Below are 18,999 nucleotides of genomic sequence, written 5' to 3'. Positions count from 1 at the left end.
GCGCCACCAGCTGAAAAATAAGCCCCGCCCCCATCCAGTATGTCTGCCCGGTCTGCCGTTCCCGTTGATGTGAAAGACCGCGCTTTTGCCGGCAGCAAGGTTTGTTTTCTTTGATTTTCAACTTAATTTAAGTAAATTTGATCGCAAATCTATTCAAATTTCTAATCACAGATGCCGATTCCACAAGAGGAGCGGACGAAGCGGCGAATCCGCAGCGTGTCATGGTGTCTGATGTGCCATGCAGCCGCCTATGCGTGTTTGCAATCGGTGCTTTTGTTCAGCCCTTTGCACCCCATCAACTGGCTCTCCAGCTCGGTCAAGAGCGTTCTCTCGCTCAGGTTCCTCGCGTTCATGGCCGAGGTGTGCGTGCTGACCGCCGTCCAAGCCATCCTCATCTCACAAAGTCTGTCCAGCACAGCGCAGACCGTCCGGCTGTCCAAGATCAACCAGCTTGTGAAAGATGCCAACTGGAGGAAAAAGAACTCGGCGCTCTCTCTGGCGTCGAAAACTTTCCGGACTGTAGTCGACGTCGTCACTGACCTGCCCTTGAAGACTTTCACAGGAGACCATCTGAAAATTTTGCTCAGCAACACCGTGACAACACTTTTGATCGGACTTTTCCTTTCGGACTCAAACAACAACCCCATGCTGCAGAGTTTCTTCTTCCTGATGGCCGGCACTTTTGTGACCGTCCGCACCACCTACGGTCTGCACCCTCTCGATGCCGTACCTGTAGTCAACCTTCCCTTGTGGACCCAAGTCAAGTCCATCTTTAAAGAAACACCAAAAACCCTTTTCCTTCCCACCCTGAAAAGTTTCATCGGCCTAAATGCCTTCATTCTGATCTACCAACTGCTGGTCTTTGTTTGGGCAGAAGATTCAAACTTCCTGGCCATCTTCAGCTACCTCAGCATCTCCTTTTTGCTCAAAACCTTCTGCATTTTCTACTTTTTGGTGCTGCTCCTCTCCGTGAACAACCGAGTCACCGAAGCCGTCTTCCTCACCAACTGGTACTTCCCCATCGAAGCCACAGAGGAAGGACAACTAAGTCTGTTTGCAGCTCTCGAGTCAACCAAACAACTCAAACTGGCCGCCAGTCGCTATCTGCTGTTCATTTCCGAGCTCGATGTTCTCCGACGTTCCGAGCTTTGGGTCATCAGCCAGCCTGGAGGACACCCGACTAGATTCAACAAACTGATGCAGATCTTCTCCGACTCGGTGCAAAATTTCCAAAAGGACTTTGATTTGAAGAAGGACCATGCCCAGAAGGCTCCAATCAATTCAATTCAATCCAATTCAATTTATTTTTCTCCAAACAAGTCAATACAATCAATTGTGAAAAAATTCAAGAATCTTTCCTTCAATGGCAACAGCTTTGGCTCTCCTCTACTTTCGAGCACCCCAAATCAGCCGAGCACTCCCGTCCAGACTGCCCAACCAATGTCCAGATTCAGAGGCCTTCTGTACCAGACTCCGCAGACGCCGACCATCCGACCCATGGAATCGATCCAGTCTCCCCTTCGACTGGTCCCTGTCAAAACTGTACCAAACGAACCTTTTGAAGTTCCCACCAAGTTCGAGGCAGCCATGAAAAGTGTCCAGGAATTCTTCAAGGCTGACCCGGAAACTGAAATGACTCATGACTTTGCCAACATTTCAAAGCTGGTCACTGCAGTGATGGCGGAGGCGCCTTTCTTGTCCTTCATGGTCTCTGCCGTTTCGAACTTGGTCCTAGCGTCAGTGGTCGAGGACAAGTTTGGCATTGTGCAGATCAAACTCCAGGAGATTATCTCACCCCTGATCACCCTTCTGCACACAATCGAGCAGAGGATCGCCCTGGGTTCGGCCCTGAGCAGCAAAATGAGTGCCAGCGATGTGGCCAAGGTAAACAGAGCCATGGATCTGGTGCAGGACGCCACCTCGAGGGCCCTAGGCAAAATCTGCAAGACTTTTGGTGAAAGCCTGCTCGATCTCAAGTGGAGTGACAAAGAGAGGGAAACTATGACCCTTTACCTTTGATTTCAGCTCACAGTGTCATCACTAACATTTTAAAACACTTATGTGCATGTTTAAAGACATCTTTATAAACAGTGGAACTGAAATTTTTACTGATTCAATAAAATGGAAATTCAAGTAAAATTTAAAAATTTTCATTGTTTTTAAATTTAAGGCCTACACATAATTATGGATGAAAAAGACTGTTTTTTTTTTATAATGTAAGTTTCGCATTTGAAGGTATTTATTTTAGAGCTTTTATTTTTCAGCTAAAAAATAAGAATCATTTGTGTATAAAAGCATTTTACTCACATATTCAGAGGTAAATTTTATTTACAAATTTCATACAGATAAACGCGGTTAGTTTTTAATTAATTGATAACATAAATAGACATACAAATAAAATCTGCAACTGATAAACCCTGAGAAATCCACTCCTTTGCACTAACAATCTCATTTAAGCTCTGCACTTCAGCGTCTTTCAATGTTCGTATAATTATGAATGGCACGTAGGAAATTTTCTTTGCACAAAATAAATCTCAAAGTTCCACAAAGAGTACATTTTTTATACAAGGTGAATTGGCTCAGATGCTGACGCCACGTTGCTGCTGCGTGGGTTTCAGCTCCAAATACTGGAATGGCACATGAAGGGTGCAGTTGCTGTGTTCCACCAGCAAGTGACCGCGACGAGGCGAAGCTCCAACCACGAGTACCGTTTCTCCCTTCAGAAGCACAACGTTTTCAACGCTTCCATCTTCTGTGAAATTAAAAACCATAAAATTATAATATCATGGACTGCAATAAATATTTATAAAATTATTTTAATGTAATATTTCTAATTAATTATATATTTTTTTGTTTTATTTTAGTATTAAAATATTTTAAACAAACCTGGAAAAGCCATTTTCATGAGTCTGGTTTGTGGATAGCCAAGTTTTGTGTTTCCAGTCACTGTGTACGATCGACTCGGGGGCACTGGAGGCGGCCGCTCCTATAAGATGAAAGGAATCATTTATCAAGGGAAAAATAAAAACTGCAAAGATAACTCACCAGGTCCAATCCAAAGAGAGAGCAAGTTTGCTGAATCATTTTGTGGTCACATTTATCTGCTATGTCAGGCGGAGGCGTACCGGCAATAGGCTGAGGTCGAGGCCGAGCATTTGCAGCAGCTGCGGCTAAATAATTTTTTTAATAAACGTTTTTCTTATTTTAAAATATAGATTTTAATGTACCTGCGTTGGCTGCGTTTTTGCTTGCATTGTTTGAAGGCCTGACAAGTTGGAGTTCCAAAGTCCTCCTCAGGGTAGGCCATCTCCTTCTCAGGTGCCATCCCCTCCATGTACATTGTATTAACACTGCAGACTTGTGCCGTTTTGAATTTCTCATTTCCTCCAATTGCTGCCGTGCTCCCTCACTAAATTATTAAAGGGGTTTAAAAAAATATTTTTCCAATTTAATTTTAATTTTTAATTACCTCAGGAAAATGTGACGTTTTCCAGTTGCCCAACTGGTGCTCACAGTAGAGGACGAGTTCTCTTTCATGAGGTCGGCTTGGTTTTGCTGAGCAAGGGCAAAACTTTGCAGAATGGTGTGGCAGTCTTCGAGGACGCGGTCTTCAGTCCTGCGCAGTCTCTTGAAGGGAGCGAGTAGTCGGTACCGGGAGTTAAAAGCCTTGAATCTCATTCTATGCGGGAAGCCTATTTTTTTAATTAAATTTATTAATTCAAATATTTCAGTTGAATCAAAGAAAAATACCTCCAGCCATTAAATTTACTGTCTCCAGAGCTTGCAATGATCTGATCTGTCGCATGACGGTGGCTCTCTCGAATTGCGTTTGCGCCTCTGTAGAATTACTTCTGACGCAGCGCACAAAGTGAGGCTTGGCGTGCACTAGGGTCCTGAGCAAATTGTCCAGTCTGGTGTGGAAGTCCTGGGTCAGAGTCGAAACAGGCTCATCTCCATTTTGCCTGGGAATCAAATTATTATAAATATGTTCAAAAATTAAAATTTTATTTATTACAAGTCAGTGTGGGAGGTTGGTGAAATCCTGAAGCTGACGCCTCTCGGAGCGGTGTCTCTGGCAAACAGGGCCTTCAATTCGCTTCCAAAGAGATGGGTGGCAAAACCGAAATTGCAACTGTGTTTGTGGAAAACAGCAACCAGATCGTCAGGGACCACATCTTTGTTGGTGTCTAAGAAATCGGACGCGTCATAAACCACCCTGCCTGCGTAGTGCTGAATTCCGAAAGTTCGCGCCTCCAAAGGTCTTGGATCGAAAAGCCGCGGGTTGCTTTTGTGCTGAACTTTGACCTTCTGGATGTAGGACTCGGCGTTTCCTCTCATGGTGCACTCCACGTCCAGCATGCTCAGTAAACCAGTGCGCTGTAAAAAATTATTTTTCATGTCAGAATTAAAAAAAAATCTATGCTACTAACCAGTGATGAAACTAAATCAATGCAGGGAACATTATCAACATAGTCGACTTCTACGTCGCACCTGATGCCCTCATCCCTGCAAGACTCGATGCTAGACTTGAAGATGTGTGTATTGTAGAAATGCTGCATTGTTTCGGAACACAAATTGATGCATAGATGCTCCAGTTGAGATGGCTAAAAATTAAAATTATAGTTTTTTCGTTTTAGTTTTTTTTTTAAATATATACCTTTGGGTCTTCAAATCCGAACATATCCAAAATACCAATGAAACCATCAGTGGCGTGCCTTACAGCATTATTCAGGGCCGCCATGGATTTGCTAGATTTTGAGCCAGCAGTGCCGACAGTGGAGGCGTGTTGACTGGCCACTTCGGCTTGGTTGTGCACCGACTCGTTCGAGTCTGAACTAAGGGTTCCAGAGGTGGATCCCAATCTTTTGAGACTGTTGGCTCTTCTCACAATGGTAGCCACAGTCCTGCAGTAGAGGGCTTTTGCCAAAGAGTCTCTCGTCATATTAGACTGTAAAAAAATAAATTTTTAGCCTCAGGATATATTAATAAAATTAAAATGCTCACCATATTTGCATCACAAACTGACTTCACAAGTTGGCCTCGGACATTGTGCGTCCTGGTGGTGAGGCCCCTGCCCAGGGACACGGCGGGAACACCCAGCAGACTGGCAACTGAGGCCAGCTCAGACTCGCCTTCCACTCCAACCTCGATGGCATTTCCGTTGGCTCCGGCGTTGGAATTTGCACTTGGCTTATCCACAAAGGTAACGTTGCCCAAGAGCAGAATGGCAGCCAATACGCGGACCACGTCAAGAAATGGAATTCCCAAAACGCCAAGGCAGGTTTTCCACGCCTGGAAACGGGCAGCATCCTCGGCCTCGTCCTGAGACGTGTCACCGTACCGCAGGTAATTCAGGTTGTGAATTGAGTATTTGTCCAGATTGAGTTTTGCTAAAGGGTGGTTTAAATTAATTTTTAATAAAAATTGTTCATAAAAACTAAATCCCGCTTACTTCTTTCATCTGTTGTAAGTCCTGCAAGCATCTGGTAGAAAATGTGGTAGTTTTTCTCGTCCTTCATGGGGGTCACAACCCTGGTTTGGTTAAGGAAATAGCAATGGATTTTTGTCCTGTACAAAGCACCGTCTGTAACTTGCACCTCGATGAAGTGACCCTGCGAATGAAAATGGAAAATGAATGTATGAATGGCTGCAGTTTTCATTATTGAGAGGTGCTTACAATTCGACTAGATTCAGTGTTGGTGCTGGTTTTGGCGCTGCCCAGTGAACGCAGGACGGTGAATGCGGCGGCCAAATGCTTGAAGGCGTCAGTCTCGGGGCCGCCACCGGCCACATCAAATAATTGGCGCAGCAAGAGCATTGAGGTAAATGTTTTTCCAGAGCCACTTCCACCTACACAATTAATTTAATAATTAGCAAATAATATTAACTTAATATAACTTGATAATACAAAAAAATTATTTACAAGATATTAATAAACATAAAAAAATATTAAATATAATTATAAATATTTTAATAATTATTTACTATAATAATTGTGTAACAGATTAAAATATTTCTTTCGCGCGTATTTTATATTATTATTAATAAATAAAATATTTATGATCCTTTTTTTTTAACAAAACCTTATATTAAACAACATTAGCTTCATTTTAAATTTTTTTACTTTTTAACCTCAAATTTTGATACTATTATAATTATTCGTTTTCATTTTTTTTATTAATTTTTTTAGCACAAATTTACTCAAATATTATAAATGTTGAAAATTAAATCTTTAAATTATAATCTCTTGATTAAAATGCAAAAATATGTGCAAACCTGATAAAATGATGGCTTGTGGGTATCCAGTTTCAGACTGTTGGCGGACAGCATCTTGAACCACCCTCACGAGTTTTGGGTTGAGCGGAATTCCTCTGGTGCTGCTCAGAGTCAGCGGATTTCCGACGTCGTTGTACGGGTTCACAGACAGCAGGATGGGCCCGATGTTGGTCTGCAAAAAAGTGCGAACGGAACGAATTTTAAAATCCACAAATTGCTGCTAACAAGTTTGTTAATTGGAGGTTAAAGATCACGGGACGCGTGTGAGCGAGTCGTGACGATCGTGCTCTAAAATTATGATTGAATGAATTTTACGATTGCGCCGCGTATAGGCTCGCGTGTGAATTCCTGCAGGTATCATCATCATCATCCTCGCTCGCGCCTCTCGGTGATTAAAAAGTAGCCGGACGGGCTCAGCATTCCTTCGCGGCAACCCGTAGCGCGAGGGCCAAAATTCATCAATGCGCGAGAGAAAAATAAAGAAACGTATACAAGCCGGCGAGAAATTGCGAATTAAATTATTTGCACTTTTTTGCATTGTCTTATTATCGGCGCACACCCAGAAACGAGCAAGTGAAGTCGAACGCGATTTTGCGAGCCGCAGAAAATGAAGAAGACCGGTTTTCAGAGGCAGACGACGTGCTAAATTATTATTGCCTGGCAACAGAATATAAAACATCCAAATTTATTAGCTCCCTAATGGCAGCCAGTTAAAAATAAGAAAAAAGGGCGAACACACAAATTTCTGAAGATATTTTGTCCGCGAGGATCAGCCGGCCGATAGATAAATGAGGCAGATACACGGTTGGAAACAAATTTGCATAAATCGAAATGGTCACTTCTTGTTAACTTTTTCTACGCGAATTTTCTCCAGGGCAGACGAGTGCGCGACACGTACGTGCGATTTTCGCCAACAGGTATCTGACGCTTTTCACGCCGCGTAAGAATTTTCAGTCTAATAGGCTTGCGGTACTATACACGCTTGGTGCCGGACCTTCTCTCCGATATCGAATTTCAGCGCTAAAAGCGCCGAGTGTATGGATATGTGTGTGCACAGTCTGCGGTCAAACGGCATGAAGGATGAGCGCAAGAAAACAAAGGAGGCACTGATTTCAGTGTACACGAGTGTCCTGCTTTGTTTTTCCCAGAATCAAACGAAAAAATCCAACCTACTAAACGCGCCGACAAAACTAACAGAGAAAGAGAGGCGCAATAAAAAAGAGAACCGGCTCCAGCACCGCAGCCGTCGCGGCCCGACGGCCCTTTCTCGGACATTATTTTTCCGCCTATTTTTTCATCGCTCTCGCCAACGAGCAATAATAATTGAATTAAAGGGAGAATTTCAATGGCATGCTAAAATAATACGCGAGCGAATATCCAACTAGCTTGGACAATAAATTAAAATTCCTTAACCAAATTTAGCGCACGAAAATGAACGAGCAACGTTTATTAATTTTTTTGCGTTCGCTAAAAGACGCCTGGGGAGATGCTAGCCGTGAGAGAAAAATAAGTCCCTTGCCACGGAAAACGGCTTCTTTTCTTATTCAATTTCGGCTGGAAAGCCCGTCTTTTTCCGTTTGTATTAAACTTCGTGCAGTGGTGGCGTTATTTGAATAAATAGCTTTACAGTTGGCTCTTTTTATCGCGGATGACAATCAAGGCGTGTTGGGAACAACAATAAAGCATGGATGTGAACCACAAATGATTATTCTTGTCCTCAGTTCTCGGCAAAGCAAACACAGCATGGCACACACATACGCTCGACCAGAAAACTCGTCTCTTGCAACTCCCACTCGCAGAGGATTGGGCATGCCGCAGACATAAAAAAGGAATTAACAATCTCCGAGAGTATATGTAGCAACTGTAATAGGGTTGAGGAGGAGACGTGAACATTTTTCTCTGCTCAGGTCTCGTTTTATTTCTTGCTCTCCGAATAATATGAGAAGGCTGGATTTTGGAGAAGGAACAGTAATGTACTGGTTGATGAAGTTGCAGGCTTAGATAGATTTATAAGATTATAAAAGTCAAGAAGATATCAATGCACTGTATAGTTTATTATTTTCAGTATAGCATACGCTTTGCTTAACGTTTTGTAAGGAGAATATCGGAATGAGAACATCCAGCATTAAAATATATTTGGAAAATTACAAGAAATTAATGTCTTAAATTTAAATATTATGCATTGCTACAGATTGATTGAACAATCTGATTTATAATGTTATTTTAAAACAAAAATTGATCAATTCAATTTTCAAATGAGTAAGATTTAATTGGAATAGCAACTTAAACAATACTTAGAAGTGCTGCTTCACGCACGAATATTATTTATAATTTAAAGCTAATTAGAACAAGTGAGACTAGTAATATCCTACATTTATTTGCTAAATTATTTTTAAAAGTTAATTGGATGAAAGTTTTATGTATCATATTGTGTAAAAAATCAACAATTGCATTAAATAACTAATTTTAATATTTTTAATTGTTAAAAACTAAATATTATTATTTATTATAATAAAATACTTCATAAAACTTTATAGAAAATAATTTTAAATAGATATCTATCTATCTATCTATCTATCTATCTATTTATTTAAAATAGATTTTCAAATAAATTTCATGAAGTATTTTACGAAAATAATATTTAGTTTTTAACAATAAAAAACATTAAAATTTTAAATAGATAAGTATTAAAATAAAAACAAAATATAAAATCCACCACCTTACTATTTTGCGAGGGAAACATTAAAAATTAACTTACAAAATAGTTGTTGGCCGAAAACCTGGCCTGCAGCGCCCTGAGAACAGCGTCTTCCGTCAACGGTCCTGGCAGGTGGATCAGGTCCTCGAGGTCTGCAGGCGCCATGGGGGGTGGGACGGCAGTGGGCGCTGGAACTGGGGGCAGCGGGGGCGCGGGAGGGTTGCTGGGGGTGCACGGCTGGCTGAGCCGATCGGGAAGGTTGTTGTTGGAACCTCTGGCGGCGGCGGCAGCGGCCGCCGAGGCGCTTTGCTGCTTGCTCGCGTCGGAGGCGGCGTTGGAGGCGGCAGGAATGGGCAGCTGCCCCCGCACGTGCCTGCCGAGGGGCGGCTGCGGGGACGTGGTGCGCAGGGGCTTCTTGTTGGCCGGCGGCAGCGCTGGCGGTTGCGTCTGCGCGGGGAGAGGCGGCTGCGGCTGGTGCACCCCAGGCGGGGGCGGCTGACCCACGTGGAGGCGGTTGCGCAAGGTCACCAGCTCGGTGCTGAGGCTGCGGAGACGCTGCTGCAGGTGCACAGCCTCATTGGACGAACTTGCATCTGAAACAAAACGATAGAAAAATTGTAAATAATGGATAAAAGCAAATAAGAAGATAAATATTTAATTAAATTTGCAAGATTTAGATTGATATTAAATGTCAAACTTAATTCATTTTGTATTTATTTACACAATTAATTAATGACGGATGAAAGAATTTTTTTTTATAAAAGGTAAATTATACATTATCATTATTATATTATTCACATAAATTTTTAGCAAATAATACAGTAAACAATAGTACGTAATTACTTAATTTTCTTGGAGTTTTAAAATTAATTAAAAATTAAATATTTATTTAAAAAACGTTCTTATGCCACCGATGAACAATTTATGTATATATTTTTAATTGAGGGGCTATTTAAAAAGATATGTTCACAGTTCCATTATATACAATTATTTTTAATCCCTCATTAAATTAAATTGAAATAGTTTTATCACATGACAGAAAAATTCTGGATTCTGCGTTACTTTTAAGATCCTTACAATTAGCAGCTTGATTTCACAATTTTTTTTTTAACTAAACAACAACTAAAATGGCAACATTTGGGATTTTTAGCATAATAACCAAAATTGGATTTGACTTAAATTCCCCTGTACTTATTTCCATCAGTCAATGGAAACTGCTTATTTTCCAAAGAAGGAATGTCCACACCAAAAATTAATCCAGCATAACTAATTAATTATTCCTAAAATTAAGCCCAGTCGCGTATTCTCCTCTCTTCCCGTGTAAATTGCGCCCAAATTAAAAAACTCGCTGCAAACCCTGCTGCATGCGGCGTAAAGTCAGCAGTCCTTGCCGAGGTGTGGAGGTGAAGCGCCCTTGGCGGTCGAATTCGGCGACACGGTGCGCGCCGATCGCGAGCACCAGCCGAGAGCATGGTGAAGTGACAAAGGCCCGAGCAAAACTGATCGAAAAGACATCAGAAATGAGTGATGAGCGAGAGGTGGGGATCGGGAACCAAAGCAGGAACAAGGTCAGATAATGTCGATGATCGTCGCAGAGCGCACCGTGTGAGGCCTGGGGTTATGTAAAAATATTACAAGACCAGTTTTAGCCTTAAATTATACAGCGGGCCGGTTGCTGCCGCGCTCACTCGCCTCTCTCCAAACCGGCGGCGTACGTGTGTGATGCGCGTATACATATAAAAATCATCATCCTACTGTGTTCAAAAATTTATACACATTCGGTGGGCGCCGGGCATTAAAACACGTCGTCCGGCCCGCAGTGAATGGAAATATCGCAGCGCCCGCTCCCATCTCTTGGAGATGCCCGCGGATCTTCCAAAGTCGATCAAAAAGTGGCAGCTTGATTGACGCGTTTTGGATTCGGTTCGAGAGCTGCCGGTCAGGCGAATTAATGCAGCAGATAAGCCCGTCGGAATGTTGCCGCCGCCGCGTGCACACACAAAAAGGTCTCCGAGAGACATTTACATGCGACCAGGGATATCCAGTTATTTTATCCTCTCTCGCGCGCATAATGGACGTCGCGCAACATTAATTGCCTATTGTTTGATATGCAAATCGCCCCGGGGGTGAAATTAAAACAGCCCAGCAGGTGCGCCTCGTATTAATTTTGCAAAATTCTATATCATTAGCCATGTCCGCCAATTGTAAACGTTTTTTATACTTTACAGAGAAATAAGATTTTTTTCAACTTTTATATCTATTATTATTATTATTTTTTTATTTTTAATCTGAACTTCCTTTATTTTAAAATTTTAAAGCGAATAAGCAAAATCAAGAAATAACTTGCAATTGACGAGATCGAACTTTTCCTTGTTGTAAATATTGTTTTTATTCTAAAACAAAACGGCATTTTAGATTTGTCTCAAAAAGTGTGTTTAAAATTTGCTTTTTAATCAATTTAAATTTGCTTTACTTTTAGAAATTAGAAGCGAGTAAGAAAAATTTATCATTTTACATCCCAGATTCATTTTAAAAGCTTTGTTAAAATTTAAACCAATTACAGTTGATGATTTCTTCAAAGAATATAACTGATATACACGTTAAATTTACTTGTTCTAATGTGAATTATGTGTAGTTGACTTTCGACCGATGCAGGTTAAATATACAGAAGACAAACTATTTCCACAACAACAAGATATAAATAGTGTTTCCAGTAAAAGAGTCATTATCGTTGTTGTGGCCGTCCAATCGGCGCTGAGGACAACTTTTATATGTTCCAGAAAAACCCTACATATAACATACACAGGTAGCAAGAAGCCTCTCTTATATAATGAGCAACAAAAAGACCCCTGTGCCGTTTTCCATTTCTCGGAATGCAAATCAAGTGTGTATAAAGGACGTGTTTAAGATGGATGCCGCCGTTTAATTGAATGACTCGGTTTTCCTCTGAGCCTTTCCAGTGACTACGATTTTTATTTCGCCCTAGAGGTCTGAAAACGAGCTTCGTCCACTTCTCGGACGCCTTCCTCTTCGTTTTGATAATTGTGCCTGCAACTTGCACCGCTTCCAGCTCGAGAGAGAAAATATATATCTACTGACGATCGCATGTCCGCCGAAAAATCTCCACCGATCGAACGCGTGTGTAAATAATAATAAAAAAAAAAAAGAATTCTTCGGGCATTACGCCTGTGAGAAAACAATTAAGATTGAACACGAACGCCTGCGCCGCTTTTTCATTGTTTCGGCGCAATGTCAAAAATGCGAGCTCGTTTTTTGTTGAGGTTTTATAGCAGCAGACGCGACAGCTAATTTACGCCGCGAAGGTCGCTCTGGGTAAAAAAGCCTGCTTTTTCAGAGGAAAATCTCTCGTTGTTGTGGATAAATTGTTTGTGAGTTATCGCGTCACGAGACGGGTCATGTATAAATCAATCTGTCTCGCTCGTATCATAGCATTATGCCTCACCGTTCATTTGCCGAGGTTTTCAATTAACAGCCGTGATGTTAATTGTTAATGCAGCACGATTATGCATGGCTTGGCTTCAAGCTTAGCATGTCACTGAAGCGCTAAGCAAGTAATTTACGGCCTTTATCGCATGTGAAGTATACACAGTACACTCCTTGAAGCTGAAATTGAGTTCTTTGACTTAATGAACGTGGAAGCCAATTGTAAAAAAGAATACCTTGAGAGGATATCATTTTCAAAATCTAAAAGAAAAAATTCAGAAAACCTTGACTTAAGCCTTTGGTCGTCAGAAAGTTGTCACAAAATTAATTAATCATCGATTACTTAGTCAATTATGCAAATATACCTTTACTTGCAGGTTCAGGGGTTAAAACAAAACTGAAATCTAGTGCAATGTGATAATGTAATTTTGTATTAAAAACAATTTTTTTAAAACATTCATTGTAAAGAAATAAATAATGTTCATTTTAGTGGTTTATTTTAAAATTTAAGGTTTTATTTTACAATCAATTTATTTAATTACTTATTTTAATTTTTACTTTTGTAAACGTGAATTCAAAGAAAATTAATGTAGAAAAGAAGAATTAAATCTTGTTACTTATTTTTTGGCTGCTGTTATTTATTCAAATTTTTTTAAATGACTGCAGGCAAGAATTTTGTTTGTAAAGGATAAAATGTAAAATTCAATTGGATATGATGACATCAAAAGTAATTGATAAAAATGCTTAAAATCCTAAAAAAAATATTGCAAATTGATGTCACACATACATTATTTAAATTATTTCTTTGTCAAAGAGAACTAATGAAAATAATTATTATTATCCTAAAAGGGGAAAAAATAAAACTATAATTCACAGCAGCCTAGATTAAAAAATTTCAGATCCAAGAAATGGCAGAGTTGCCTTTCCATAATTCTAGGATTCCGACTATAATTTGATTCACCCTCCTGGCTGTTTGGGTCTCATGTGTGTTTAGGTCGCGTTTTCTAATAAACCCTCCTCGTGTCTGACGTTTGTGTGTGTGTGAGCCGCCTGAATTTCATTCCCCTCTGAGGCATTTATGAGGATCAGCCCATATACATCGGCAGGCACGGAATTATATATTAATAACACGAAGTGGCTCTCGGATGCGTTTAACCTCGTCCTGATTTTCGGAGATTGAGCCAGATTTCGGTGACAAAAAAAAAACCAGATCAAAGATGACTGTGTTGAGTGACAATCAGTTTTCATTTTTTCCAGTCCCTTAGTCTCGCGTTATTTTAATGCGCGGCTCCGTTTTGTGGACACTCAGGGTACGGTAGGGGGCCGGGGAGGAGTGTGGTTGTAAGAAATGGCCCAGGGCGCGGTGGGTAAAAGAAGAAGGCAGGTAGCTCTCGTCGGATTGTGCGAGAGAGACGTAGAAGGCACACCAAGAAAAACGCCGAAATCAAATATATTATACGTTCTGATTCTTTTTACCATAATTATAGAGCGCAAATAGCAATTTTCGGAGCTGGATGAGGGCAAACTTTTTGTTACGCGCCGAAATTTACGGTTAAGAACGCACTCGCTAAGATGAAATTCACTTTTTAAGTGCAGACTTTGCCCTTGTTTGTTGTTTTCCTGTAATTTAACAGACAAAAATGACTAGTAAAAATTTTCCATACCAAGAAAAACTGCTTAATAAATGCAAAAATAAACTAGAAGTTGATCATGGACAAAAAGTGCAAAAATAAAATTTAATAAATCTAATTCAATATTAAAAACCAAAAGTATTTCATAAAATCCAAGGCATTTAACAGTTTATCTCTGCTACGTATTTTGAATCATTTTTCGCCCACTTGCTTCGACATTACCGCAGAGATCCATCACAAAAATCCTTTGTCTGCGAAGCATGAGAAAAAGCCCGTTCGCGTACTCACAATTATCATACAGACAAATTACCAGATCGCATCCAACCGATTTTTCTCTCTTGTCGCGACTGCTCCCTTTACTCAATTAAACGAGGATACTTATACGTGTCAAAGATCGTACAAGAGTGTGTGGGATGCAGAACGATCATTTTTCAACTTGCCCACTTACGAATCGGAACATGTAAATGTAAATTCCTGCAATTTAATTGGCTGCGTGCTTTTATCAATTACGATCGAAATTTATTATATTATGCGCTGGCAAATAAGAAAGAAGAAAAGTGTGGCAATAAACAGCCACAAAATTTGAAACATACGGCGTTTTAAGTGGGCAACAATTAACCGCAGCAAGTCGAGAAAGGGTAATTAAAAATCTCGCCGAGATGCAAACTGGTTCTGCACGCTGCTCGGCAAAAACAATAAAATTGTTTGCGCGATGAATAATTGCGGCTCGTTAAAGAAATCGGACGTGACAAATAACGCCGCGCGAGGCTGAAAGAGCCGAACGCAATTTTTCAAATTTTCAGTGGTCAGCAAACAAATTCTCCGTCGTTGCTTCTTCTTCTTCTTTTCAAATGTGAGCACTTAATTAACACTTCCATACACGGCGCGAGAAATCATTATGGCCGCGGCTTATTCAGGGGGCAGGTGAAGAACCTTCTCGACTAGTGCGTCTCCTGATCCAACTTACTCATTCTAATTTCGGCTCATGGATTGAAAATCCGCGAGTGCAGGAACAAAGGAGGAAAAAATAAATGTGTCTCATTGTGAGAAACGACGGCGGATTCGAAAACCATCGTCTTCCGGTGCTCGTTTTCCATTCCCATCACTAACTCATCATTCGGCCGTGCTCCGAATGTTAAACGAGCGCGCGACAACTCGTCTTGTTATTCATGGCTCGACTTGGGAAGCCCCTCATCTATTGTGTTTTATATTCCAATAGTGAGTTCTAAATGATTGCTTTCAAAACAATTCGCATTCAAATGCATGTTTCAAAATTTTTATTCCTATTATGTATGTTTTTAAAAATTTAATTTTTTATTAATTGTACCAGACCCGTTTTTTATATATCATTTTCACCTATTTTCACAAATAACATTGTGCACAAAGAATGTATTTATGTTCTAATGCATTGAGAGAAAAAATTGAAAAATTCTTTATATTTTGCAAACAGAAATCAGAAAAAAAGATATTTTTTATTTTAATTTAACTTCTATAAATGATTGTAGAAAAATTAAATGTAAAATAATTTTATTGGAAATGAAAAAATAATCACAAGAAAATTAAATTAAGCTTTATTATTAATAAAAAAAAAATATATAATTATTTCTTTACATTAATTTTATAAAAAATCTTGTATCATTAAAAAATATCATTGTCCATCTCTTCAGTCCATTTCAATCTCTGATAAAATTGGCTGATATTAAGTAGGAAAATTGTACCAAATAAAATTTCCTCTCCTCTTGACAATGCGTTTTAACTTTTAACATCATTCTCGGTTGAAGAAGAGAACAATGGGCCAACGCCTCTCATCTCATTGCACAGTTCTCGTAATAACAATAATAGCGAGAGCGAAGATGGAAACCAGATCCTCCGCATTATACATTACAGCATTATTGTGAGATGATTATTATTACGCGAGCGAATTGATTCGATCTCTATTATGGCAGCCGTCATAAAGCGAGAGCAGACTGCAGGCGGTGAACATCAAATTGCGTGCATCCGATAAAGCAAATGAAAACGCACTCCACTTTTTCGTCTTCTGTGCGCTAGAGTTTGGAAGGAAATTCACTTTTTCCTCCTTTGTTTGTTTCTCACGCTGCTATATTGGATTGGAAACCGCAATTTCCTTCTCGACGTCGCGAGGCGAGGCAGCCAGAGCGACCAAGTGTAGTAATTTCAATTTGATGATGTGGTTTTATTTTTGAATATATTTTACTGCTGTTTGCCCCCGGGATAGATGAGAAGAATGAAACAGCAGCATCTTTACAAGGAGCAACCTCCTGCCCGGGGTGGGGGAATGAATTCCAACAGCAGCAGCCATAATGTTGGACAAAAGGGACGACCTGTTTGTTGTTCTCTCTCGCGCTCGCTCGCTCGCTCAGCTCCTCTCTTTCTAAGCTGCTTCTTTTCCTCTCTCGTACCTGAGAGTGAGCTGCTGACCAAATCACATCTCACTGTTTCGCCAACAGCACAAATTCGTTCAGCCTTTTATATTTGGGGCCCTTAGCATAATTTATTTAAATTTCATGAACAGTTGACCTGTTTAAGATTTAAGATGGCGTTCTTACGAAAATTATTAACTTTAATCTTGGTATAAAGTGTTATTTTTCAGGCCGGATTGAAAAACTTGACCCGAATAATTAAATCATAAAATTATCTGGAAATGGTCAAAACGTTATGCAACGTGCAGTGCAGGACTACCGGTGGCGTTGCATATCTATTAAATTTCCAGCTCCCAATCCATCGAAAGACGAACAAAAACCTAAAAACTGGGCCCTGCGGCCACAATCTGCCTTTTATTGCTTACAAGGGTCAGCAATTACCATGCACAGGCCATTCGCGTGTCTTCACTTTTCCGCAGCCGCAAAGTTCAGATCAGTCACGGAACAGAACCATTCGCGGCATTCGAGCAATTATGCAAATAATACTTTATGAGTTTTTTTTTCTTTCTCTTTCTATAATATTATTAAATTAATAAATCAAATCGCACATTTTTCCTGCTAGCTCAGGAAAGTGTCTGCAACGTCAGTCACGATTCGCGCGAGCCGTCGGGGATTTCGGACGATGGCAGGCGTGAAATTTGGAGACATGAACGCCGGAGCAGAGGATAAAAGGAAAGAGGCCGGGCGGCTCCGCGGCGGAGGCTGCAGACTGCGGTGCAGCTGGGTAATAATAATTGTCGGTAATTACGGCAGTGAGTCTGCTGGCCTTGAGTGCAGCCACAACAACTTTGATTCCGACAATAATTGTAATAAATCCATAAAAAGCGTCCGCGGTGCATGTGCAGAGTCGGAAACACGGTCAATGAGCAAAAAACAGACGCCTCTGCGTGCACCAACAGCGATGCAAAGGGTAATTTTTGAAAATTGCAAGGTGGTCTGACTTGCTTCGACTTTAATGTTTATAAACCTTCAATAATTGGCTGTTCATAGTCACATTTTCTTAAATTTTGTATTATAGTTCTTGCTAGTCCGATCCATTTTTAAAAATTCGATGCACGGATTATTCATTAATAAGTTTTTGTTAAAAAGATTTATATGGCGTAATTAAGGTAATGTTTACAAAAGCCTGTCGCCAATCAAGGAACCTCAGATTTGAGGGAATGTACTGAAAAATCATAATTTCAATTTATAATATTTTCAAAGTTAAGTGAAATAAGCTTGAATGTGTGAAAAAAGCAATGTATAAATATTCTCATTTATTGTATAAAATAATGTATCTTTCAAATAATTAAATTTAAAACATATTGATTAAAAAGATAATAATATAAAAATTAAATAATATAATGTTAAAAATTACTATAAATTTAAAGCCGTGCAGAATGGTTAAAGACACGTTTTCATTGACCATTGTCCTGGCTGACAATAGGGGTTGCATTTCAACCGGGCCTTCAGGCCTTGAGAAAAAAGTGTGAATTATGTCAGGGGGATATTTTTTCCCTGTTTCCATGATCGCCATGGTTCTTGTTCACTTTCACGCGGGGCCAGTGATTGTCAGCATTGAGAGATTTATTATGGTTTCCCAGAGTAAATAGTTTTTTATTGCGATCCCGGGGAAGCAGTCAGTGTATATATCTCAGGTATACGGGAACAGGTTTCCTTTCACCCTCTCCCCCACAGACACCTGTAATTTCGAGAGGGGCTGATGTAAAAAGGCCGCTGCTGCGCCAACAATAGGGAGGCAAAAACTGTTCTTGCCTCACCTCCGTAAAAACGATTACATTTTTTTTCGCAGCGGATGTTTCACAATTCATAATTCACGAAAAAACAAATTCAAAACGTGCTCTAAGATATTTTTAATTCAATAAAATATAATTAAATTAGACCAAACGCCGGCGATTAATTTTAGCCCTGGTGGCAAAATCAAATGGTGAAAATTTAATTAAAGAAATGTATACCTTGCAGTTTCTTCTCAGTTTCCCAAAATTTCTGCAGCTCGGTGAAGTACTTGTCCAATATGAAGACTTTGCTAAGTCCCAAAGTAGCCATTTAACTGTGAAGCGGCGGCATCAAAGGTGGCTAGAATTCGGCGGGTCGGGCGCCGACTCGCTCGCTGTTAATCCTGCAGGTCGCCAATTCGGCGCATATCACACTGAAATTCGCAAGTTCGGCGCCTTCTTTGCGTCGACAACGGCCAAACAAACAACAAACGGGTTGCCAGCCGCGCGATCGAGACGCTGCTGCTCCTTCTCCTCACTTGGCTTCTCAAACTCGACTGACCCTGATGGCGCAGACTTTATTTTTACCCAGGTGGAGTTGTTGTTCCCTCGCTCGCTCGCTCACTTGGCTCGCGCAGGTAGTGAATTGAGCAGCAGGATGAAAAGGTAGGCAACGGCGGGCAGCAGCCGGCAGGCAGGTAGAGAAGAAAAATAATAGAATCTCCTCTCTCTCTCGTCGTCGCCGCCGTGTTGAGAGATTCACGACCCATAGTTCGACTGTGGACCGCGTGAAA

General features: G+C 40.4%; 3 protein-coding genes across 4 annotated transcripts in view; 1 reads left to right on the top strand and 2 right to left on the bottom strand.

The window, feature by feature from the left end:
• Nucleotides 1-18,999, bottom strand: part of LOC132196311 (peptide deformylase, mitochondrial-like) — a 54,058-nt gene that overhangs the window by 20,657 nt on the left and 14,402 nt on the right. The window lies entirely within an intron of this gene.
• On the top strand, nt 39-2,131 carry LOC132196709 (uncharacterized). The gene is made up of 2 exons (XM_059619533.1): nt 39-99; nt 172-2,131. The coding sequence occupies exons 1-2, from the start codon at nt 40-42 to the stop codon at nt 2,017-2,019; spliced, it is 1,908 nt and encodes a 635-aa protein (XP_059475516.1). The 5' UTR covers nt 39; the 3' UTR covers nt 2,020-2,131.
• LOC132196307 (unconventional myosin-IXa) overlaps nt 2,265-18,999 on the bottom strand; it is a 42,498-nt gene continuing 25,763 nt past the window's right edge. The window contains exons 2-15 of one of the 2 annotated variants that reach the window (XM_059618860.1): nt 9,035-9,567; nt 6,277-6,448; nt 5,678-5,850; nt 5,453-5,612; nt 5,005-5,390; nt 4,658-4,948; nt 4,431-4,604; nt 4,016-4,377; nt 3,751-3,962; nt 3,470-3,692; nt 3,228-3,409; nt 3,046-3,170; nt 2,887-2,986; nt 2,265-2,752 (exon numbers count right to left, since the gene is read on the bottom strand). In XM_059618860.1, the coding sequence (XP_059474843.1) occupies nt 2,580-2,752; nt 2,887-2,986; nt 3,046-3,170; nt 3,228-3,409; nt 3,470-3,692; nt 3,751-3,962; nt 4,016-4,377; nt 4,431-4,604; nt 4,658-4,948; nt 5,005-5,390; nt 5,453-5,612; nt 5,678-5,850; nt 6,277-6,448; nt 9,035-9,567 (3,266 nt within the window). In that variant the 3' untranslated portion in view covers nt 2,265-2,579. The remainder of the gene's footprint in view (nt 2,753-2,886; nt 2,987-3,045; nt 3,171-3,227; nt 3,410-3,469; nt 3,693-3,750; nt 3,963-4,015; nt 4,378-4,430; nt 4,605-4,657; nt 4,949-5,004; nt 5,391-5,452; nt 5,613-5,677; nt 5,851-6,276; nt 6,449-9,034; nt 9,568-18,999) is intronic. The other variant, XM_059618862.1, reaches the window with a different exon arrangement.

This window comes from Neocloeon triangulifer, unplaced genomic scaffold, assembly GCF_031216515.1.
Source record: "Neocloeon triangulifer isolate White Clay Creek 2 clone unplaced genomic scaffold, ASM3121651v1 ptg000012l, whole genome shotgun sequence".
In the NCBI taxonomy this organism is placed as follows: domain Eukaryota; kingdom Metazoa; phylum Arthropoda; class Insecta; order Ephemeroptera; family Baetidae; genus Neocloeon; species Neocloeon triangulifer.
Note: the sequence above shows the minus strand (reverse complement) of the source record. Positions and strands in the feature narration are given on the sequence as shown.